The following is a 26,114-nucleotide window of genomic DNA, read 5'->3' as shown; positions in this document are numbered from 1 at the left end:
CGCTGCCTCTGGGGCCTGTTGTCAAGATCCATGCAGGGAGCTGCGGCGCGTGTCAGTAAAGGCTGTATCAAGCAGGCTCTCCGGAGTCTAGGAGGGGGAAACCTGGCTGTCTACAGGGCCACGTGCAAAAGCGCCCCTATTACAAACCCAGCATAGGGTTAGAGCGGTCTAGATTGCAGCTATAAATAGCCCTTGTCCGCCAATCGGACCCTTCACGCTTGTTTTATGCCTCGTGCTAGCTGAGATAAGGACCCAGGGCGCTGGAGGGGAGCTGTCCGCCCGGGCTCTGGGCTCTGCCCGGGAGCGCTGGGGCACAGGGACGGCGGGCAGCCAGCGGAGCGCTCCGGACCCCAGCGCCGCCGGAGGGGACTGTGCCCGGCGCTGGGGCGGCCCGCCGGCTTTGGGAGAGCGCCTGTCGGTGGGAGTTGAGCGCAGCCAAGCGACGGACCGGAGTCATCCAGCAGCTCGGCAACTTTGTCGCCTCGGAGCAAGCCCCCCCCCCCCGGCTGGGGGAGGCTGGGAGGGGGGGTGGAGAAGCGAGCACAGAAGAGCTGGAGGAAGGGCTGAGGCTGGGCCCCTCCCCGAGCGGGGATGTGGGGCTGGGCTCCCTGGGGGCCCCCCCCACCGGCGGGATCTCCTGGCCACCGCGGGGCGATGATCAGGGCGCCTGGCGGGGGCCGCCTTTCACTGCGCTGACTCTTTGCCGAGCGGACGGGGCTGTCCGGGCGCTTCGGGGCGGGGGGAAGCGATCGATGCTGCTGGGGAAGGAGGGTCCCCCCCGGCTGCCCCCCGCTGGGGCCAATGGCTGGCGCTGGGGTCCCCAGGCGCCTGGAGTGACTGGAGCCGGCCGCCACCCCCGTGGCTGGGAAGCTGCTCCGGGCTTTGGCTGCTGGGCGGTGCGAGGGCTCGCAGGAGGCGGCGGCTGAGCTGGGAGGGGGGAAGGGGCCGGCCGCTCCTCCCGGCTCCCCGGCCGCTGGCTTTCCGCGATGTGGAGACTGGGTCTGTGGTGGCTCCTGAGCAGGGTCTGTCTGCTGCCGCTGCCGCCCTGCGCCCTGGTGCTGGCCCGGGTGCCCGGCTCCTCCTCCCACCCGCAGCCCTGCCAGATCCTCAAGCGGATCGGGCACACCGTGAGGATCGGGGCGGCTCACCTGCAGCCCTGGGCAGCTACCTCCCGGCCCAGCCGCGGCTGGAGCTGGGGGGCGCGCAATGACGCCCCGCTCGGAGCAGCGCCGGACCCCGCTCCCGGAGCTCAGGAGGAAGGGAGCAACGGGGGGCAAAGTGCGCACAAGGCAGCCCAAACTCCCAGGACTACCGGCGGGAAGGGCGCCGGGATCCGGAGGCGGTGGATCGGGAACAGGGCGCAGCTGGGCACCGGGAACCTGACTGGCACCGAGAGCGGAGACCAGGAGCTGCTGCTGCTGCCCAAGGACGCGCTGCTCCTGGGGGTGGAGAACCTCAACCGGGTGAGCGGGCTGCTGCCCTACAACCTGTCCCTGGAGGTGGTGATGGCCATCGAGGCCGGGCTGGGCGATCTACCTCTCTTGCCTTTCTCTTCCCCCAGCTCCTCCTGGAGCAGCGACCCGCTCTCCTTCCTGGAGAGCCTCTGCCACACCGTGGTGGTGCAGGGGGTCTCCGCCCTCCTCGCCTTCCCGCAGAGCGCCGGGGAGATGCTGGAGCTGGAGTTCGTCTCCTCGGCTCTGCGCATCCCGGTCATCAGCATCGTGCTCCGGGAATTCCCGCGGAAGAGCCAGGTAAGGTCCCCAGGGGAGGGAAAGAGAGACGGGGGGGGGGTGTATTAGGGGTGGGGGGAGTGGCAAGAGGCAGTGAGGGGTGTCCCACTGTGAATAGAATATCAGGGTTGGAAGGGACCCCAGCAGGTCATCTAGTCCAACCTCAAAGCAGGACCAATCCCCAATTTTTGCCCCATCCCTAAATGGCGCCCTGGAGGGTTGAACTCACAACGCTGGGTTTAGCAGGCCAATGCTCAAACCACTGAGCTATCCCTCCCCGCAGGCTTATAGGGCAGATCGCCCTGCCCCCATACAAACTAAACATATCTAACGCCTGAACTCCCAAAGAGCCGGGGAGTGGGTGCCTGCATGTCTCCAGGGGGAGGCGCCCCCCCCCCCCCAGTGCGCATCAGGACAGGTGTCTAGCCAGAGCTGGCTCAATCGCTTGGCCATTCAGCCCCTAACCTGATGGCTCAAGCAGAGAGGAGGAGGCTGGCCGAACGGCTGCTGCAACCTGCTCTATAAACACCCTGCTGTGGGTCAGACCATACACACTCCGCAAGCTCCCCTGAGCCGGAGGGAGAACTTCTTCAAAGACCGTTTCCCAGCACTGTGCTCTTTTCGGGCACAGGGTTTTTGCCACGAAGGGACTATGCATAGCTGACAATTTCAAAACCTGCATCAGTAGGCTGTTTCCTCTACACACGCACACACAGCCCTAGGTGTTGTAGGCGAAGCAGCAGCCACCCCTAATTTAAGATTGGATAACATTTTTATCGCACTCTAGACTTCCTTCGGGCAGGAGGGCAGAATGCTCTTTCTCTTCACTTTGTTCCTGAAGAACATTTCCTAGTGTTCTGTTCCATCAGAGAAAAAAAAAGTACCAATCTAAAATATGCAGTAAAGGCCCTCAGATTTATTAGGTATCTAGTTCAGACTGCCTGGCTTCAATATTCGGATTCCAAATGTACCTGGAGTGGGTTGGTAGCCATAAAATGTACTGACAAATGCAGAACACAGATTCTAAAACACCTTATTTTCCACCTCAAGGCAGACCTTTGTATTGTCCTAGGATGCCCATTTAACAAACAGAGTGTAGGGAAGCAGACTCTAACTGAAAGGAAAGTGGAGTGTGGTAAATCTTCCAGTGAATCTTCTCCCATCAAGAGCCAATGCCGGAGAGTAAAGGGTTAAAAAATCAAATATATCAGAGTGAAAAGGGAGAAGCAGCTCCAAAATTGAACTGGTTAATCACAAATATTGGTATTAGAATGATAAAGGGAGAGACCATGTATAGTATGCCCATGCCCAGAGCACTCTGTGATGCCATGGAATTCATCCAACAGTTGTTAGGCACCTCGGTGCTTTCAAAAATCTCATCACGTGCCTCATATTTGAATGCCTAAATAGCTGAAAAAATCTGGCCTTTTGTCAAATTCTACATTCCTGAAGCTAATATCACAACAGCAGAAAGTGGTACCCTATTCATAGCATCAGAAGAAGTCATTTAGATTGAAATCTTAGAATTATCTCCTGCCACACACAATGCTATATAGAGTAAAACATGCCATTCTTGTCCAACTTTCCATTCTCTATGCAATATCTAATGACTAGTGTATACTGACAATAAATCTAAACCTAGTTATTACCAAGGAACACAGTTTACTTCATGAAGTTCTCCCTAAATAGTAATCATAATATCAGCAAAATGTAGCAGTTTACAGCTATCATTGGGCCAAACAGATCAGGATTTCCTTCATTTTAATACCAGTGCAAATCACACTGAAGTTTTGACAGGCCATTCATTAATTTGGAGGCAGAAGTTCTTGACCAAAGACACCGAGAAATTGAGTCTTGCTTAGCATTCTTCTATGCAATATTACATGGAATGATTATGTACACAGACAAGATAGTTTCCCTTCCATTCCCAAGATTTCTGATTGCCACTCACCAATTTTCCCAGGGAGATGCCTCACAGGCAAATGGATGAAAATGAAATCGCCCTACCAGACTGAGCCAGTGGTATGGGGAGAGTAGAGATATAGGCAGTGTTGTTGGAAGTATGTGAGGTGGTTGAGTATTTTTGTAGCAGTCTTTTCCGAATTTTCATACTGAAAAGTACGTTTTAAGGGTGAACTACAAACGAAGCATTAGCTGTTCCGTTTTACCAAGATTTATTATTAAAAAGAAATTTCACAAACCATGCAGTGCAATAAAATAATAAACAGCTAATGATCTTCACAGTTAGTTCAGTATGGAGATGACACTCAGCGATGGATATAGCAGGAGGGGTGGGACAAGGAGACGTTATGCCTTGCTGGTTATTCACATATATACTGGTTCTGTGTTCCAGCAGGTTTCTCTAGTATCTGATATCAAGGCATGGGATATTCTGGGCACCACTGGGCAGTGGGAACCAGCTGATTGTGGCTTTGGAGCATCAAAAAGGAAAATAAAGATACATTTTTAGATTAAGTGGTGAATCCCTGCTAAAATGGCAAATCTGGGCATACAGCAGATGCTCCTGCAGCAAATGGAATTTTGACATTTAATTTGCAGTTCAATTGTAAAAAGAAAAGGTTTTGTAGTGTCAAAGGATACTGAGTGCCAAATGGTATGACCTTATTGGGTATGTGGTACCTCCAGAAGTGATATTGACCCACTAGTCCCAAGTAAGTCTGAGCACTTGTGCAGGGGAAGGCATTTTTGGGAAGTGGGCATAAGGAGAAGACAGCCTTCTGTCAAATATAAAAATCAAGGCGATGTTTCCAAAACAGAAGTCATTTTTGGCAAAGCAGTACTGCCTAGTTACAATATTTGATAGTTTTAAAGCTACATAATCATCCTAAATTTGTCTGAATCCAAATACTTAGGTTTATAAAGGATCTCTCAATACCACACAAAGCTGACACTATTTCATGTGCTTTAATGCTCATTTTCTCCCATTCCACACATTTTAGTATTAAAACAATATGAAACATGCCTGTTGTAGACTGTGAGAGATATGAAGGAGCCTCTTTAAAGGGTGGCTTTTGAGTCTTGCTTTCTTCCAATTCCTGCTGAATTATTCTGGTTCAGGAATATTTCTTTCACGTACACTATTAGGGCTAAGGGGCTTGATTCTCATTTAAGCTAAGGTCTCTTTCTGCTTCCAGAGTAGTGTTGAAGGCCAAAGTAACCAAGAATCAGGCCCTGTCTGGACAGGAACCTGAGAATTTTTAATCCTTCTGAATGTGAATTTTGAAGACACAACAGGCATTTTGGTCATAAAAATGTTGTTTTGTATCTTTCCTGTGTTAGGTGGAAGCTCTTGGTTGTGCAATTGTCTACCATTAAAAGCGGTAATATGTGTATTTGCTGACCTGTGTTTACCGTTTCAGAACCAAAGCCTCCTCACAAGCTCAGGGTTAGATCCCTATAGTTTTCCTTCAACATTATGTATGTGTTCTCCAGAAACAGTCTGATTCTTGTTTTTACAATGTGCACGTTTTGTATAGGGATGTGTGCAATGCCCGCTATAGGACTGGTAGAATTTCCACAGTCCACTGTATTTACAACTGCAGTTCATCTGTCTACTACCTTTGAGTCCATAAAGAAGGGGACACCCAATGGAAAGGTGTCCTTGTTTGTATAGTGTTTTTTCAGTGGGTGATTGGACAGCCCTTGTTTAGAGACTGGGAAACCAAAATTGGCATCAGTTTGGGAGGTAATATTTGTTCCTTCTAGAGTTTTAGCTCTTTGGTTTCCTTGTTTAATGCATTGATTCCAAGTGTAATTTTATATATTATTACACATCTCATCTAACTGGAAATCCTCCTCCTCACAGTGCGACCTACAGCTTAGCAGATTCAAGAGCCTATTTAAATAATTTATTTGACATTTCAGCCTGGTTTGTGACATGGGGTGTTTTGACTCACCATATTCCCTGTGTCAATAAGCTTTGTCCTAGTAGAAGATTTGGATGATGGATGGAAAATATTGCATTATTTCCTGTGTGTGGTCTATGACTTCAGTTCCTCCAGACCAAAGAGAATCCTTTTTTCAGAATCAACAAGTGCTGTAGCTAAATTTCTAAATAAATATGTCAAAATGAAAAGTCAAAATGTTTCATTTCAAAAATGTCAAAACAAACTGGCTTTTTAAATTTTTTTCCTCCCATATTTTATTTTGTTGAAATTATTCACTCAGTTCGACTCAGATTCACAAATAGTTTCATTCAATCAAAAAAAATTCATTCTTTTGTCAAACTATTTGCTAAAAAAGACATGCCCATCTCCAAGTACAAGTGGCTTTTGCCATTGAATATATACAGCTTAGTTGTTCAAAAGGGCCAACTCATGCTCATATCTGTCTCTCTCTGTAGGTATATGTGAATAGCATATTACTAATTGCTGAATAGAAAAGACAGAATTATCAATAATAATGCAGAAAAGGCAGAAGTTCAGTAAATATTTCTGTGTTGAATTTGGGGAATAAAACCAGATAATGCACTCATATTATACAATGATGAGAACATGCTTTCCATTCCACTAGTATCATGGGACAATGTTAAATGGCAGCTACTAAAGTCAAACATGTTAAACCAACAGGTCCAGATAATTTACATCCAAGAGTTTTTAAAGAGCTGGTTGAGTTCGCTGGACTGTTAATTTTGATTTTTAAAAAGTCTTGGACCATTGGGGAAGTTCCAAAAAGCTAGAAGACAGTTAATGTTGTACCAATATTTTAAAAGGGTAAATAGGATGACTCGGGTAATTATAGGCCTGTCAGTCTGACATGAATCCTGGGCAAAATAATGGGGGCGGGTGTCACCACTGCATCCCCCTCCTGCAATCATGCACTACTATGCCCAGAAGGTTTATTCATTGATAGCAAAGTTTAACAAGCAAACAGAATGCAGAGTTAAGTCAATACCTGGCCCCCAGGCTTCAGGGCCACCCCTCCCGCGGATCTCTGGCTTTCCAGCTCCTGGCAGCTTCCTTGCCTCCTCCAACTCTGTTCCCCTCTTGAAGTCGCAGCACTTGCTCCAGGGACCCACCACAGTCGTTAGCCCTACTCCAGTGTGGCCTCTGCTGACCAGGGCTAAGCCGGTCTCAATCCTTCCTCCCAGGGCTCCACTTGCCTCAGTCCTTTCCTTCCAGTTGCCAATGAGCAGCCCTTTATAGGTCCAGGCATATCTCAGCCCTCTTTTAATTGGCTGTATTGCACTCACCTTCTCCAGTCCCGGGGAGCTGGGCTCAGCCTAACCACAGAGACCAGCTCCCCTGTGACAGGTGGATATGGGACTTGATTAATAAATAATTAAAGGAGGATGATATAATTAATGTCCAACAACATGGGTTTATGGAAAATAGAGCCTGTCAATCTAACTTGATATCCTTTTTTTTTTCTTTTCCTGAGACTACAGGGTTGATTGACAAAGATAATAGTTTTGATGTAATACAGGTAGATTTCTGTAAGGCATTTGACTTTACGCTCAACACTGTGATTATAAACCTAGAATGACATAAAATTAACGTTTTCTTGGACTAACTTCTGTTGGTGAGAGAGACAAGCTTTAAAGTTTACACAGAGCTTTTTGTGTAACCTGAAAAGTTTGTCTCTCACCAACAAAAGTCTCTCTAATATCCTGGAACCAACATGGCTACAAAAACACTGCATACATAAAATTATCATGGCACATATTAAGTGGATAAAAAGCTGGCTAATTGATAGGTCTCAAAACATAACTGTAAACAGGGAACAATCCTCAAGCAGGTGTTTTTTAGTGGGGTCCCTATGCTATTTAACATTTTTATCAATGACCTTGAAGAAAACACAAAATTATTACTGATAAAGTTTGCAGATGACACAGAAATTGGGGGAGTGGTAAATAATGAAGAGGACAGGTCGCTGATACAGATTGATCTGGATCTCTTGGTAAATAAACAGTATGCGTTTTAACGTGGCCACATGTAAATGCATACATCTAGGAACAAAGAACATAGGCCATACTTACACAATGAGGGACTCTATTCTGGGTAGCAGTGATTGAAAAAGATTTGGGGTTCATGGTGACAGTCAGCTGAACAAGAGCCTCCAGTATGACACTTTGGCCAAAAGGGTTAATGTGATCCTTGGATGCATGAACAGGGGACTCTTGTTGTTTTACCTCGTAATATGGCAGTGACTTGACTGCTGCTCGAATACTGTTTCCAGTTCTGGTGTACATAGTTCAAGAAGGATGTTGATAAACTTAAGTGCTTGCAAAGAAGAGCCACAACGATGATTAACAGATTAGAAAACTCAAGAAGCTCAATCACTATAAGCCTTATATGAGTCTATCTATTTAGTTTAACAAAGAGAAGGTTCAGTGGTGACTTGATCACAGTTTCAGTAGCAACATAGGGAACACATTTTTGATAGTGGGCTCTTCAATCTAGCAGAGAAAGGTGCAGCACCATCCAATGGCTGGAAGTTGAAGCGAGACAAATTCAGACAGGAAATAAAACACAAATTTTAACAGAGAGGATAATTAACCATTGGAACAACTTACCAAGGTCATGGTGGATTCTCCATCACTGACCATTTTTAAATCAAGATTGGATGTTTTTCTAAAAGATCTGCTCTAGAGTTATTTTGGTGAATTTCTATGGCCTATATTTTACAGGAGGTCAGATTAAATGATTCCATTGGCCTTGGAATCTATTAATCGAATTATATATGTGCACAGTATATTGGTAAATACACATCTGTGCAAAATGTGAAAATGCACGTTCCATGAGGTTGAAAGATGATGCTGAACTTTTTGATTTGTTCACCTATATTTGCTTCATTGACTCTCACTTGAAATGAATTACCAGTTTTGAAATGTTGAGGGGGATGCTCAGCGAAGAACGCTTCCAGCAGCCGCCTGGAAGGTTTCCATTTGGCATTGCGCTGGAAAGATTTGATCTGCAGCATGCTGGCTAATTAACTTTTATCTAAAAGGTTTCAGTCACCTGAATCTGAATAGCTGCAGTCAGCAGATGGGGAGTCGGGGGGGGGGGGGGTGGGGGGCGAATTCACAGGTGCACCATCAGCCACTGCTAGTGAGTAGTAAACAGGGAAATTACCATGAGTGTCTGATCATTATGATGCAGGATAAATCAAATGTCAGGACATTCAGAAGTGGGCATTACTTCCCTTTTCTCACCCATGTATTTTTATTGCTGTTTCTTACCAGCTTTCATCTGTGATGATCGTTTCCAAAGCTGCTTGTACAACTTGAAAAATATTTAGGATGCATTGTACAGGGTCTGAATACGCTGCACAAGCACATTTTAAACATTTCACATTTCCCTAAAGGCCGGCTCTTGACTCATTTAAGGAAGAGAGAGCCGTCACTGCCCACAGCTTTGTATCTTAATACGGACTCAAAAACAAGACAGATTTTCAAGAGTAAACAAGTGTTTTGATTTAAAAGTGGAATCTCGTTTGTAATATGAAGATCACACTATAGGATGCAGCAGTTAATAGCCAGAGGGACCAGCTATCTTTTGCAGGCAGACTCTTTCAGTCATGCTGTTTAAAAGAGTTGCATCCCCCCATTTTAAACAGCCTATTTGCTCAAAGAGATTTTTCACCTGCTTTGCAAAACTCAGTATTATTTTGGCTCAATTCAAAGTTTGCTGATTTCGCAGTGGGGATTTTACATGAAAGCATAAACTATTTATTATTTCATCTGAGCTTCTGAATTTCACTAATATTTATGAGTTGAAAAGCTCACCATAGGAAACCAGATGTTTATCAGGCTCTTTACTGTAATGAGTATGTAAGCGTCATTACATAGGAAAGATAAATATAAACCTGGACGTGTTGCTGTCACCCTCTTTAGAAATGATATCGCAGTTATCTTAGGTATAATTTATCTTTTCTTTTCCATTAATACTAGGAAGTTAGTTTTTACTACACTATTGAAAGGGATATAAAGTGAAACAAACCTTTTTGTTTCGATGTCCTCATTTCAAATGGCTTACAGTGATGAGGATGACATTAAAAAGAACATCTTACAAATGAACTAATAGACACCATTAACTGTTTTAAGGGCAGCCGAAATAATTAATTAATACTAAATGAAACCACATGTATTTTTAATGCCAGAATCTTAAAACTGAGCATGCCATTGCACAATGGCATACTTGACAAGCAAGTATACCCAGTAATTTATTGTTATTCCCTGGGGTTTGGTGGCAGGGTGGGGGCAAGGGAGGGAGAATTTGCTTTGCTCAGGGAAAGTTTTTAACCTACGCTCTGTTTTCCCAGCCATTTGACAACTCACACATGAACTGCATCATCCATCAGTGATTATCTTGCCCTCAGCCCATGTGTGGAATTCCCGCTAATGTCAGTGGGACTCTGGTGCCATAAATGATGGTAAGACTATGGTCCCAAGATTTGTTTCCCTCTATTTTGTGAAACTAATGATGCAGTATCTTGTGCAGATAAATGATCTGTTGCAATCCTGGGTTATTTCCCAACCATATGGAGGAACAGATCATGCAGTGCTTGCTCACACAAAACTCCCATTGACATAACGAAATTGCCAACTGCAGCTTTCTAGCACTTTCCTTCTTTAAAGATTCTTGTGCTAGTAGTCCTTGAGGGACACAGGATAGTGAGCTAGGCAGGCCCCTGGTCTGGTAGGGTGTCAGTTCCTATGTTTTATCTGAATAACAGATGCAAGGCCCAGGCCAAAATTGGCTGAGTAATACATGCCACATAATCACTGTTGGCTTCCAAATCTATTAGCAGAGAAAAGGTCAGCATTTAAATAAGATCATTTCAGCAGTCTCCTTAGTTCTTGGAACTTAAGCGGTTTACATTTTTTCAAAATGAAACTTAAAAATCAAAATGTAGCATTTATGTTTGCACCTCAGAGATTTACGGGAGAAAAAACTCCTCTTTTAAATAATCAGTTCATTAAGTGCTCTGATATGAAATGTAACTATACACTAGTCCCACAAATAGCCTGTCACACTTTACAGTGCTCTCTGGCATCCTTTGATTAAAGACAGTGCAGTGGCAACAACCATGGAGAAGCCAAAACTGTCATTTATTCAATCATCTCTGGGACCACTTTTTATCTGTATGAATTATTTGCTTGGTACTGGGTACTTACATGCCTGCTAAAGTAATTAGTTTTGTGCTTTCATCCAATTATGCCCATAAGATCTCTTTAGTGAATGTAATCCTTCACACAATATTTATTACATTCTTGCTATGCTGCATTTTATTCCGTGTTATCTTTCATCATGCAAATATTGAATCGTTCAGTTATGAACTGCTAATGGGAAAGGATTCACTCCCTAAATACATATTTATATGGCATTAAAAGCAAGCCTGGGGATCATTAGGAGCCAAGAAGTTGCACAATCACTACCCTTTGTATCCTTGTGATTTTATTTTGTTATTCTTCTCTTCCCTTCTTTTGTTTGTTACACTCACTCATTCCATCTTGTCATAAATTAGACTGTAAAGTCTCCAGGGTAGGGACGGTCTTTATCTTTGTGTTTATACAGTGTCTGGTACAATGGATCACAGTCCTCATAAAGGCCTCTAGGAACTACTATATTACAACAATAATTAACAAGACCTGATTTTCAAAAGTGCTCAGCACCCATAATTGAGGTCAGATTTTCAAAAAAGCACTTAGGCACTAAAATAAGCCAAATTTTAGTACCAGTGAGACAGAATGTCATGTCTTCCTCCAACATATCAACAATGCATATATAATGGATGTGTAGTTATTTGCAAGTGAGGTGTCATCTTTGGGTATTTAGAACCTGTGCAATATTTCTTACCACAAGTGTAAACTGCAAATTTATATCCATGGTGCAACCAATGCAAAGTGGGTGCCTATCATGAAATAGATATGTGGATTGTTCAAGAATTGGACAGAGTTGCCCAAATGATATTACTCTTGTGATCATTTCCAGCAGCACGTGTTAAAAGAAGAGTAAGCAAAGAATTCACAAGGAATAACTTGCAGAATATCGGAACTATTTAACTTTATGGAATGATCGCAAACAGTTCTCTGCAAGAATACACGACAGCCCTAATCCATAGCCCATTGAAGACAACAGGAGTCTTTCCATTTACTTCACTGGGTTTTAGATTGGGCCCTAGATGTGTTGGTTGGTCAGATAAGTCACCTGATATAGTTTCTGTTCTCTGATTGGATGAGTGCAAGGACTTTGGAAATACACTCATGTCAAGGTTCCTTCCCCATTCTGAACTCTAGGGTACAGATGTGGGGACCTGCATGAAAACCTCCTAAGTTTATTCTTACCAGCTTAGGTTAAAACTTCCCCAAGGTACAAACTATTTTACCTTTTGCCCTTGGACTTTCGCTGCCACCACCAAACGTCTAACACTTGTGACTGGGTAAGAGTTCGTTTGGAAATGTCTTTCCCCCCACAATCCTCCCAAATCTTACCCCCCCCCCTTTCCTGGGGAAAGTTTGATAAAAATCCTCACCAATTTGCATAGGTGACCACAGACCCAGACCCTTGGATCTTAAGAACAATGAAAAAGCCATCAGGTTCTTAAAAGAAGAATTTTAATAGAAGAAAAAGTAAAAAGAATCCCCTCTGTAAAATCAGGATGGTAAATACCTTACAGGGTAATTAGATTCAAAACATAGAGAATCCCTCTAGGCAAAACCTTAAGTTACAAAAAGACACAAAAACAGGAATATCCATTCCATTCAGCACAGCTTATTTTCTCAGTGATTTAAAGAAAACAGAATCTAACACATATCTAGCTAGATTACTTACCAAGTTCTAAGACTTCATTCCTGTTCTGTCCCCAGCAAAAGCATCACACAGACCGAGAGAGAGGCTTTGTTTCTCTCTCCCCCCCAGCTTTTGAAAGTATCTTGTCTCCCCATTGGTCATTTTGGTTAGGTGCCAGTGAGGTTATCCTAGCTTCTTAACCCTTTACAGGTGAAAGGGTTTTTCCTCCAGCCAAGAGGGACCCCAAAGGTGTCTACCCTTCCCTTCACACCCATGACAGCTCATCTAAAATTTGGTTTTGTGAATACATGCACACTCTACTTTGAAGTTCACTTTCTGTGAACATCTGTCCTTGTAATACTTGATTGCCCAAATGTTTATGGAAAGCAAGCAAACAGGTACAAGCACGGCTGAAGTGAATTCATTTAATCATTGAAATGAATATTTGCTGTTTGATTTTTGATGTGTTTACCAGAATAAATCAATATATGCTGAAACTGTAAACCCTTTCGGGCAGAGACTATCTTTTCATGTGCTTACAGTTGTTAGCACAGTGTGGTCTGGAGGTATTACTTCAATACAAAAAAATAATAGTAGCAAAGGTTCAATATATTATTCAACCTTAGCTTTGAATTTTGCCATCTACCATTTTCTCTACTTTAAAGCTACAAGAATTTTAATACAATTACTCTTTAAAAAAATAAACACTAACCCTTTGTCCATCCCATACGTCTTGATTCTAATCCTTTTATTCACTTAATTAAATCCAGGGTCATTCGAATTGTTATCAATATCTTTTTGCAGATTGCACCAATATCTGTTATAATCCCAGATTAAATATTTAATAACTATTTAGATAACTGGGAACTTGATTAGAGATGCTAGGGGGAGTAGAAATGAGAATTTGAGGTGGTAATGGATACTTTTGAGGACTTGAAGCAGAAACTTTGTACAAACAAATACCATAGATCTAAAAGAATTGAGGGATTAGTGGGCCAACGATGGAGACAAAGGATAATCCAGCGATTAGCGCGCCAGCCTATCTGTTGGCACACCTGCTCTGCCACAGATTTCCTCTATGACTTTGGACAAGTATCTTAATCTCTCTGTGCCTCAGTTCCTCGGGTGTAAAATGCAGCTGATACTGCCCTACTTCCCAGGGGTGCCTAGAGGAAAAAATACATTATCGTGAGGGGCTCAGAGACTATAGTACTGCAACCGTATAAGTACTGAAGACAGGGAGATTATCAATTTAAAGGCAGCCATTTCATTTTTGAAAATCTGCTGCAGAAACAGAAGATTAATCTGTTGGGGCAGGAATCATCGCCTAAATTTGCACAAGTGACTAGGAGTTTTGGGTGCCTCATTTTGGGGGATCCAACTTGAGACTCCTGAAAAGCCCCCGATTTTCAGAGACCGGTTGCTCAGCAGTTTCTAAAAATCACGTCCTTTTAGGCTGTCTCAAGTTGAGCTCCCAGTAACCACGGGCCTAAATTCACTCATCATGTTTGAAAATGTATGCCCGTATCTTTGTATCTGTGTGTCCACCACCTAGCACAACGTTGCCTTGATCCTGACTGGGTCCTCTGCATACTACTCCAATAATAATTTGTATTATTTATTATTACTACTATCTATTTATTATCTAGTGCTTTTCCTCTGAAGATCTCAAAATGCTTCACAATCTTTAATGTATTTATCCTGACAAAACCACTACAAGGAAGGGAGTTATTACTAAATATTTTATGTGGTGGAAGAAGCAGCAGAGAGTAAAAATCCTTCCTGCGGCTATAATTCTATCTTTGTTCTCCAGGCAGGGCCCCAATTAATGTAAACAGGGATTCTGTGCATACAAGGTGAAATATGAGCAGGCTTCCAAGGGAGATTGTGGAATCCCCATCATTGGAGGTTGTCAAGAACAAGTTGGACAAACACCTACCAGGGGTGATCTAGGTTTACTTGGCCCTGCCTCAGTGCGGGGGCTGGGCTAGATGACTTCTAGAGGTCCGTTCTAGCCGTACATTTTTATGAATCCCTGACGCTTGGTCTAACTCCCTGTCTTCTCTTCAGTGACTGGAGGATGCTAGTTTCACCAGCACCCATCCAGCTCTGCTGCCTAGGGTGGCAGGAAAGAATGCTGGAAGCCCACAGGCAGGTCCTATTACAATACCTAGTTCTGTGGGAGAATTTTTTGTGCTGCTATGGAGTGGAAAATGAGTCAAGCTGGAGGTAGGGCAGGGATGGCAGATCCCTAACGATACCAGCTATTCCCTCATAACGGGAATAGGTGTGTGCACGGTCAACACTGTGCACCCTGTGGCCACAATAGCAGCCAGAGAGCGGACCAGAGTCTTCTCTCCACACGTTTTTGCATTGGCTTAACCAAAGGGTGCATTTGAAATTGACTTCCTTCAACCAAAGCAAACCATTGTGGGGTCAGCGCTCTCCCACTGATTTACACCTGGTTTATACCAAGTTGGTTTAAGCTAAAGTCCTCTCAGCACCAGGGGCAACCCTGGCATGAGCTTGTACCTCTGCCTTCTCAAGCTGGTGACTAAATGCCCCACTGTTGTCCACAGTTGGCGGCAGCAGATCAAACCATTCTGTTTATTAGTAGTAATGGTTTTAAGTGCATTAAGCAGGGCATTTTATAGAATACTTAAATTCTCCCACCAAGCCAGCTGGTAAAATGCTATCTAGAATTGGTTGCTGCATGCTGGTGCTGCATACTTATTCTTTTTTCAACATCCAGGTTGGGGTGAGGGGTTGCGGGCGCTGCCAGATCTAACTTCCTTTCCTGGAAAACTGATGCAGAAGGTCTTATTCAGTGAAACAGAGGCATGAGTATGTGGAGGATCAAAACTGAGATTGGGAAATATATTTTTCTTTGTCTTCTGTATTGCAGTTTCTCCAACTCGGGAAGCAGTAATTTATCCAATAGAGGCAAACAGTTGCTTGGCTCATAGGTTCCTGTCAAATTCATGGATATTGTTGCTCTATCATCCCTTTCTTTCAGGTTGTCAGGGAGCAGAAGGTGCTTCTACACGCCACTTACAGCCAGCCAAAGAGTTAAAAAACTGTAGGATATTTTTGCACATACAGGTTCCTAAGCTGGGTTCCCTGTGATCCTCGGAGTCATTGTTATTATCCATCATTCGTGAGAACTTAAACAGCCTTGAGTCTTAATGAAAATGTTTGTGAGGCCTGACATTTTCAGAGATTTTGTTACAGACCCATTAAAAAATGCATCCCAGAATTTGTTTTCATTTTTTGTTATTCTCACTTAAAAAAAAAAAAAAGTCACAGTCAAGGAGAAAAAAGCCCAATAGCATGTGACTTACATGACCAGTTGCACAACACAGAGAACAATAAATACTGAGCAGGTAATAAAAACTGTTTGCAAACAATCCAGCAGCTGGCAATTATTTGTCAGAAGTGCTTAGTGAATAATGATCAAAAATGAATGCATTTGTATAAATCAGCGGAGTGTAAATCAGCGGGTGTAAATTAGCACTGCTCCATTGTCCTCAAGAGTTGGGGCCCAGATTCTGCATTGCTGTGCATCTCTTGCAGTCATTTACACCAGTGCAAAGTGGAAATAAATCGGTGCCTTCCATATTGGATCATGTTTCACACTCCGCTTGCCTTGATATTAATGACGACACAAGATGCAGGACTACGTGATCTAGTTACCCAAAGTAGGTGAAAATTATTGCTATCGCTATTATTTCATTTACTACAGTAGCGTTCAGAGACCCCAGTCAGGATCCTAGGTCAGCTGGGCAAGGTGCTGTGTACAGAGTTAGAGATGGTGCCCCTGCTTGGAAGCGTTTATAATCTGAGAAGAAAAGCAACGTGCAAAGTGTGTCTCCCTCTCCTCCCAGTCAAATGCTGTGTGTACATTTGCTATTTTTATATTTTTCAGCTTGATAATTACATAAATAATATTGACTTGCACTAACTGTGCCTAAGCCTAGCCCTTAAGTATTGGCTGATTGCCAGCAGGTGGTGCTAAGCTTGTAATGGATATTTTTGGAAACCAAGGGCCAGATCCTCAGTTGGTGTAAATCATCATCGATCCATTAAAGTCAATGCCAAGGAACCAGTCCGAAGAGTTTCACCAACTCTAATTGTATTGATGAGCATGATGTAAGTACTTATCTGTACTGGATGGAATTAGACTAGTTTAGCTAGAAGAAAGGAAGGAAGTCTGGAGAGTCAGTGGCCAAACTCATCCCTGGTGTACCTGCATTGATTCATTTGGCCCAGTGGTTTGAAAGTATTTTAATTCATTGTAGCCAGAGTTTAGCCGAATCAGACTTTGAAGCACCATTCTCTGAAAGGTTTTATAACTAAACCAAAGATCTCATACAGCTTTCTTAACACAACATAAATAGTAATACGACATGTATTCTTGGCATAATCATTTTTAGCATTTATAGTGCTTCGCATTTACAAAGAGCTTTGCAATCATTAACTAATTATCACAGCATCCCTGTGAAGAAGGTATATAGTATTGTTTTACATACAGGTAAACTGAGGCACTGAGCCGTTAAGGGACTTTCTGAAGGTCACACAGTGAGTTCGGGTCAGCAGTGGAACTAGTATTGAAGAATCCCTACCACTCATTCCCATGCTCACTTCGTTAAAGCATGCCACCTATCTTTAACATCGTACCCACAAAATTAAGATTAAATCTTTTAACTTATTATCTACTGGCAAATAAAGACTGTCCCTTTTAACCTGTCATAGTCGTTCCTTTCCAGAGAGCCATAACGCAATAGCAAATGCAGATTTTTGCATGGAAGGACATGCAGCGCAAAGGCCCGTATTTCCAGATCAACTCGATTTTTCATTGTGAAGCCATCATTTATATGGTTACTGCTATTTGCTGGCTGGGGGGCAATATCAGTAAAATACTGAGCAAGGGCAAAAATAGTTAATGAGATTTTGATATAGTGCCCAACGCCAAAGGTTTTTGCCAAAATGCACAACGGTCAGAACTACTTTTACCCACAGGCCATTTTGTTTACTGCTACTGGCCTCTGAAACAGCGATATTTGTTTGACTAAATATGAATGAGTCTCCTGCACTTTGTGCCTCCTCCCTCCCCTCACTTTACCTGGGAAGGGAAAGCTAAAAGACTCTTTAATCTGAGTAGGAGCTTATTTTTGAGGAGGAAAAGCTTCACATGGGAGTCCTCCCTTCCCACCTGCAGAACGGCATTAAGGGGACGTATTTGAGGAGGGAGTAGGCCGCAGCCATACCACAAAGCAGTCTTTGTGGGGAAGCTGCCCTGTCCATCACTGGCTATTTTTCACTATAGAGATTTCAGCTTGGTTCTGTCTTGGTGGGGAGACAGCTCCTGGTAGGAAAAAGTCTGGGCTTCTTCTCCCTATGGAGAAATACTGGGGCCATTTCCACTTCCTCCAGGGGCAGCTGCAGGAATAGAGCGCTAACATTGTTGGACCAGCACCAGCATTCTCCTGCTGCTAGCATCCTGCAAGTGGTCATGTCAGACATCATCACCGATGTAAGATGGGAGGATACATGGCCCTACCCATGTGGGCTTGCCTTCCCAGAGTGCACTATGGTGTGTTTACCTTTGGTCAAAAACAGGTGTCATGTAAAACATACGTACACATACATGGGGCTAGATGTGAATCAGCACTGCTGCATTGACTTCAAGGACTGGGGCCCAGATTCTACATTGCCGTGCACTTTATGCGGTCATTTACATCAGTGCCAAGTGGGAATAAATCATGGCCATTCGTACAGGGTTGTGTTTCATACTCCAACTTGCACTCACTTTGCATTGATATTAATGACTACACAAGGTGCATGCGTGGCCCTTACAGGAAGTAGATACCCATTTACACCAGCTAGGGCTTTTTATAGGTGTGGATCATTTGTCCTATAATTTCCTTTTTAAAGAATTCTTTAAGATGGGAACAGAAATGTTCTGATCCTAACCCAAACAAAATTTTAAAAATTCACATTTTCCTCTTGCATATTAGAACAGCATTAGAAGTAGCCTTTTAGTTGTATATACCACAAGCCTTGGGCTAATCTTTGATTGATATCCCCCACACAATCCTGTTTAATCTCATTGCTGAATATTTTAGTCAGGAAGACTGATTTCAGAAATCACAACGTTCAAATGACTGAAAACGCTAGCGTCTGCTGAAACAAATGTCAGTTGAAAGAACGTTGCTGCTATGCTTTCCTAGACAAACGGTTCCTTTACATTAGTCTGAAAATAATCCATAAAATACTCCCTACTTATTTCAGGCAATATTTTATGCAATGAGCCAGTGTGTCTAGTGGTTTGAACAGGAAACTGGGAATTAAGAGACCTGGGTTTGGTTTCTCATTCTGCCAGAGACTTGTTGTGTGATCCAGGACATGCCACTTGACCTTGCCTCTGATTCTCCCAACTGCAAAAGGAAGACAATATTTACCCCACTTTGTTAACTAAGGGGTGTGCATTCTTGGAATGAAAGGCATGATCTGAGGTGCTTATGTAACACCTCACACTCTGTAATGTGTTTATCCTGTGAGATCAGGCAGTGCTATTATCCCCATTTTACAGATGGGGAACTGAGGCACAGAGAGGCTAAGTGACCTACTTCCACAGGAAGCCTGTGGCACAGCAGAAATTTGAATCTTCCTCTCTCCTGTATATGAGTACAGTCCGAGAACATCATCATTACAATGCTGCTGAGCACAGCCTCTCGGTTTTTGATATGTTCTTATTGAAGACTGTGCCCTTGTAACATGCTCAGGGCTCTAGTCCTCTTGTCTTGACAGAGGCAAAACTCTCTTTGACAGGGTCATGCCCTGATTGTGTGTCTGACATTCCAGCCCTATCCCAAAGCAAGTTCCAAACATTACTAAAAATCATCTAACTCACAAACATTCAAATGTGCTGATATTGTGTTGCCTCGTGTTTCTATAATAGTGAATTAATTTGGGCCTACGTCAGAAAAACTTGTGAATGGTGATTAAAAATTAAAAGGTGAATATAAATTACCAGCCTGCACTGAAATATTTAAAGGTTTGATGATCTTATTTATAGGTTATAAGTCCTAGGCCACATAGCTGATGAATACAACATATAGAACAAGGAGCAGTGGTCTCAAGTTGCAGTAGGGAAGTTTAGGTTGGATATTAGGAAAAACTGTTTCACTAGGAGGCTGGTGAAGCACTGGAATGAGTTCCCTAGGGAGGTGGTGGAATCTCCATGCTTAGAGGTTTTTACGGCCTGGCTTGACAAAGCCCTGGCTGGGATGATTTAGTTGGGGTCGGTCCTGCTTTGAGCAGGGGGTTGGACTAGATGACCTCCTGAGGTCTCTTCCAACCCTAATATTCTATGATTCTGTGATCCATATAGCCAGATTGAGCTCTTTGAGGAATAAGGTGAGAGACTGAAGGCAATTATTTTCTATCCCTAAGTAATTAATTGTATTCAGAGGAACAGATCCTGCAACCTTTCCTCATACGAGCAATCTCACCCTCAAGAAAGTAGCCTAATTGAAGCTGATGGGGTTATTTATATCAACAAGAAATGCTCAGCTGAGTAAAAGTTGTAGGAGTGGGACTCTGAAGATGGAGTAAGAAATAGGATTCGGTTTTAATAAATCCTGTTGCCAAAATAAGTTTGGGGTTAGCTGAAATGGAAGAATTTGAATACTGTAAAATAGAACAATAAAGAGACCTCCAGGAACGGCACATACATGTATCGCAAGGAGTGCACTGGAAATTAGAAGAGGAGAGAGGCTGGACAGTTGATATCGCTCTGGTGGCTCTTTGAAGCAGGCACAGAGTGCCATCTAATGGCCCTTCGGAACGAAATGTCAGTGCTAGTAGCTCAGCGTATGAATTGTTTGACTTTATTTAGTAATGTTCGAGTCCCTGCACTGCTCGATGTTCTTGGGGGGGGTCATAGAACATGTGTTTGTGAAAGGAAGGGTCATATCTGTCACGTCATTTCTGGCAAGATCCGTGTTGCTCTGGTTTTAAGGATGGAAGCTAACAATGTTCTGGTTCTTTGCTGAATGTCACAACAGTCCCTGAGGGTAACAGTGAAAGAAGGGGTGAAATTCTGCCCTTATAAGTGGATGGCAGTGGCAGCCATGGATCAGCTCTAGAGTCACTCTCTTCCCGTGGGCAGATAATTCCTTTTTCCTCATTGCACAGCCCAGTTACTCAGCCAGGGCACAGGCGAGATCCCTGAGTTTTCCAGCCTGGTGCTTATTTTGCCCTTGTGAAAGACTCAAAATGGGACGCACACTTTTTAGCTATAAATGATGCAAAAGCAGTTTATGAAGGAGATGAGGCTAGATTAACTACTGGGGTTTTCCTAGGGACAGTCCTTGAGCCATTCATTTTTAAAAACCGTGTCACTTGGTTTTTAAAGTTGATGTTTCAAGCATTTGGACTTTCCTCCCCCAGCCAACTGTAACTCTTGTTTCTAATTTCCCAGTCATCTAATTAAATCCTTAGCGTCTTAAATAAAAACTTCTAGCTGCGATTTTAACAGTTGTTCCTGATTTTATGCCAACTATACTAACATAGTGTTAACCTCTGTGGCAAATGGCTGACACTACTATGGTGGGTCCTGCACTTTTTCTTGGTGTGGTGAGTCGGGGAACCACCCCATGTCCCTGTTCTTGGGCACTGAGGGCTCCGCTAGTGTCCCAGGACGGAGGAAGAGGAGGAAAGCAGGGAAGGGGTCAGGGTCCGCTCCCTACCCTGAGTCACAGCCTCTTCCTCTCCACAGGCTTCTTACCCTCTTCCCTCTTGGGTAGGGTTACCCTCAGTCCTCGATGCTAGTGGGAGTCTCCCTGCTCTACTTGGGCAGGGTCTCCTTTTCTCTAGTCCTCTGGTCTGCCAGTTCACAGCAATACCCCTCCAAACTCTAGTCATCTCTTCCCCCCGCCCCCCAAACTATCTGACAGAAGCAGGGGGTTTTTATTAGGTCTCTGACTGGGCCTTAATTGGCTGCAGGTACTCCATTTGACCTGTAGTAACCTCTCTCTAGTCTGCAGGGAACCAGGCCTCGATCAGCCTAGGGTTTATATACCTCCCCTCGACCACTCTTCAAGGAGCAGTGGGTGCTGTCCGGGGTCCTCTGCTCGGTGTTCCCTTCCAGTTCCCTAGTTTTGGATCTTTGACCTTCACACCTGCCCTTGTTTTCTTTTTCGTTGTCCCCTGTAATCAGTTGAGTTCCTGGGCTCAGTGGATCCTCCCCAAAGGCTGCGAGAGGGTCCTTTAGCCATGGGTGGGCTTATGACCTCCCACTTCCCCTGGAATTTCAATAGGACCACTCTCCCATGGCTCCCTGGCCCTGCTGTATCACACCTTATTGTCATGATTTAAACATGTATCCTCAAAAAGATGAACTGCTAGCTTCAACTGCCCTGCACTCACTGGAGAGCTAACAGATCAGACTTTGCAAGCTTAATATTTTTTTTAATTTAGTTTCTTTCTGTATGCGATATTCATGTAAAATGAAATCCACCTGAAGGCAAAATTCATCCAGTATAGAATGCCCGTATAATGCCATTAGAACACTGGGCTTCGAAAAGAGACAGTCTGGACACAAGCCATCTAGGGTGGGACTCATTTCTTCCATACCATGTTTCGCTGCATACAGTGTGTGCACACTGTGTTTCACTGCACGCAGCAATATTGTGCACTGCTTTAGGACTAGAAGTGAAGTGTCATATCCATGTAACATCCAGTTGGATTTCGGGAGGCGGCGTCCCAGCTGCAATTTGGCCAAGACATTGAGGTCAGCAGCACCTCAACTCTTGTAGAAATTGCCGTGGGATTTCCGACGAGCACCAGTGGTTAGGATCGTGTTTTTACATCTCAGGTGAAAGGGGATGCCTGTGGCAGGGCCTTCCTGTACTGTCACCCCAAACATCATTTTAAAACGTTGATTCAGCACTGAATGAGCAACACAGGTGCCACCAGCCCCGGCAGCACCTAAGTAGCCCTGACTCCAGTGACCTAGCTTGATTCTACTGAATTTACAGCACAAGGCGGAACGGCTCCAAGGCAATGGTCAATATAGTGAGATAAGTTTCAGAGTAACAGCCGTGTTAGTCTGTATTTGCAAAAGGAAAAGGAGGACTTGTGGCACCTTAGAGACTAACCACTTTATTTGAGCATGAGCTTTCGTGAGCTACAGCTCACTTTGCTGTAGCTCACGAAAGCTTATGCTGAAATAGTGAGATAAAGCCATTTGGTTGTGAAGCCATATCTCAGCCCAACAGCGCCCAGGATAGGGTGTGGCAGAGAAAGCTCTCGAGTTCTTTTTTCCACATATAACCAAAAATGGCTTGGAAATCAGCCTGATTTCTGTTTCTTGTTTTCTGCTGTTTGTGTTTACCCAGAATACTTCTCTCACTAGGGTTAAACCGCTAACCCAGATGGCAGGGTTACCCAGGCCTAGTTGCACTTGTGAAACAGTAACATTCTGCAAGGAAATCGCCTCCCCTTTGCCTCCTCCCTACCCCGTACACATCCCAGCAGAAGGCCCATGTGCACATGCAGTTCTGCTGTGCCAGAGGGCAGGGGTTGGAAGTCCTTTTTAATGAAACTGTTACAGCACTTCAGGCTGAGAAACTCAGCAAGAGGGGATGTTGCCAAGTGGCATGCTGTAGGACAATTCTCCCCAGGAGCGTCCTGTGCCCCAGTAGAGGAATTTGGGGGCAGGGAGCAGGCAGCAGATCTGTAAGGAAGCAAATCCTGTGATCATTCATCTTGGCCTCCCAGCAGAAGAGATTTGGGGTCGAGGATTGGAGCAGCTGCAAAGACGGCAATCAATCATGGCTGCTGAATAGCTTTTACTGACACTCCCCACCGTGGGGAGGTCGATTCCTTCCCCACCTACTCCTGCAGGACTCAGCACAAAGGCTGCCTCTTTGGCCCTTCTAAAGAGCCGTCATCGTTTCTTTACAACAACTTAAGTCAGTCCTGCCATCCCGGCACCCATTAAACTCCCACCAACTTCCATGGGCATTCCACACACTGGAAGGGCCGGATAGGACTTGCCCAGCAGTTTGTTAATCGACGTTGGAAATTATCTCCCCATCATTCGCACTGTCTCCGGCAGTCAGGCTCTGACATCTCTCAGCCTGGCGGATGCAATTACTGCCTGTATCACAGGCTCCCCGAGTGTCCCAAAAGCACTGCTGTGATTGCAGCAGCATATTGCGCACAGGGAGCAAATGTCCTGCTGGCTTAGTGGTCTGGGGAAGGTCTTAGACTAAGACCCAAATTGTTCCCTTCTGTCACACTGCTGCCCCTGTAAGACTCCTGTTCCCCATAGGTGCTTGAACACCCTGGCTTGAAGTGGTTTCCATCATATACAAGGTTTACAGTTTGGTTCAATGGCTCTCTGCACCCCCTCTCCAGATAAATAATTGATTGAAACATAAATACAAACAGCCTAATTCTCCTCAGCCTTTCACTTGCTGTGCAAGATTGTAATATTCTAATATTGTAGCACTTGGCACTCACTTTCCACACATGAGAATCACTTTGTGCAAGGGAGATTTAAAATACACTTAAACAATAAATCTACTGTTTGTTAATTGTAATGGCCTATATTGGGGAAGAATAGATATGTCTCATGGTATCTTTATGAAATTTCCCTCTGTCAATAACGTTTAAAAGTCTTTCCTGAACAAAGAACACCTTGAAGTTTTGGAAGTAACATTATTTATTATACTCTGTAAGTGGCAATGTGGATAAATAATGGATCTAACTTTCCAAAAATGGCTGATTGTTCATATTTTGGCAGGTTGTTTGACCTTGTGTGGAGCTTTACATATTCAGATTAGTTTGGTGCATTTGTGTGTAATCTAGCACTCCTGAGCAACCCTTAGGCAAGATAACAGTTTGGTGCAAGGAGAAATCATTTTCGAGATGAATTTAGACTAGCCCTAAATTAGTCCAAGATATGAGGTTGTTGTGTTATCTTTTTTAAATAAACAGTAAATATCTTGTTAAGATCTGTTTACATGTGCTGCTTGGCCAATTGACAAACTCCTTTTGATGCAAGGATCACAGGAACTTTAACTAGTCTAAATTACCTTCTCTCAGAAGCTTTAAAAATGCCTTTAACAAATATTTTCAGCCATTATTTTTGAGATCTTGATTGCTCCACACACTGGGCTAAATTATGCTCTTAGTCTCACGGGTGTATATCACCAGGACAGACAGGGAGTGGCTGCTCTCCCCGCTTCTTCGGTGGTGGGTATCCAGCGCACAGTCTTGCCTAAGTTACATCCTGATCATGCAAAGGGCTTAACTTTAAGCATATGAGTAGGCTCAGGGATCCCTCTTCCGAGCCCCAGAGAATTGAAAGAGAATAATATTTGCTGTGCATCGTTTACACCTAGTTAGCAAAAGAACATCAGGCTACAGTGTACAGGCTACAGGCTACAAGCTATAGTGTAATTAAAAGTATAGATACTGAAGTTAAACAGGACTTAAGTGGTTTGCTGGAGTAGGGCCTTAAGGCTACTTCAATAGGAGTTGGACAAGGCCCCAAAGTCAAAGGGAGTCTTTCCATGGCCCTGTAAATTGGATTGGCCCTAAAGCAAGATTAGCTCAGACCCCAGCCCCACCTGCCCACCAGAGAGGAGAGTTTGTGCGGGTGCTTGACGACCTGCAGCACAGCTCCTGCAGAAGCCTTGCTGGAAGGTGGAAGGATGTACAAAGTATAACACTGAGGATCCTACCCAGCATGCCATTCCAGGGCTCATGGGAGATGGTATGGTCCCTTCCTCTTTTGCACACCTGCCTCCAAATCCCTCCTCTCAGGAAACTGAAGGAAACTGGAGGATGAACCTTGCAAAGATTCCAGATTCATAAAACTTTCCACAGGATGCAACCATTTTACACATACATTTGCTTTGACACCAAAATCTTACTGCTAGAGTTGGGCAGAGAAAGGTCATTCCATTTTGTGGAGGATTTTGATATTTAAAAAGTTCTAATTCGGAGAGAAGGGGAATAGAGCCCTGGCTCTGAGCCAGTTCACCTGGTGGACTGCCCTGGGACCATCGGTCCTAGAAACCCAAGAAGCCCAGACTACTGAGAAGCCACAAGCCTAGAAGCCCAGCTCCTCAGCATCCCACCACATGGGCCACCGTGTGGGTGAGCTGGCAGGAAAGCAGGCAGGTTCCCAATGAAAACCCTGCCTGGGTTCCGTCTGAACTTTGCCAAAATCAAACCATCTCTGTGAAATGTTTTACTTCCAACAAACTGGTACCTTCCAGTGAACAAATGTTTCTCCAGAATTTGTCTGAGCAGCTCTACTTCCTACGTTAATTAAAGGGAAATTTCAAAACAGGTCCCGCTAATGAAAATAATGACTCTTGGCCATGTGGCACTGTGCAATCATGTAATGTGTGGGTCATTAACTTTCAGGTAACGTGGCTTCCACTTTGTAAATTCAACTATAGAATACAAAGCTTCTCAGGTTGTGGAAACAACTGCCTTTCCTTGCTCACAATGGCCATTTCGGAGTCACTCCTGAGGTGCAAGACCCTAGGGGTGCTTTGAACTCTGTGAGGTATATTTTTCCTCATGTGTGGGATTCCTATTGAAG

General features: G+C 44.0%; 1 protein-coding gene across 1 annotated transcript in view; it reads left to right on the top strand.

The window, feature by feature from the left end:
- The first annotated feature begins 884 nt into the window (after positions 1-884).
- Positions 885-26,114, top strand: part of GRIN3A (glutamate ionotropic receptor NMDA type subunit 3A) — a 99,835-nt gene continuing 74,605 nt past the window's right edge. The window contains exon 1 of the mRNA XM_073345715.1: positions 885-1,751. Coding sequence (XP_073201816.1) covers positions 987-1,751 — 765 coding nt within the window. The 5' untranslated portion in view covers positions 885-986. The remainder of the gene's footprint in view (positions 1,752-26,114) is intronic.

This window comes from Lepidochelys kempii, chromosome 5, assembly GCF_965140285.1.
Source record: "Lepidochelys kempii isolate rLepKem1 chromosome 5, rLepKem1.hap1, whole genome shotgun sequence".
In the NCBI taxonomy this organism is placed as follows: Eukaryota; Metazoa; Chordata; order Testudines; family Cheloniidae; genus Lepidochelys; species Lepidochelys kempii.
This window is presented reverse-complemented; position numbering and strand designations above follow the sequence as displayed.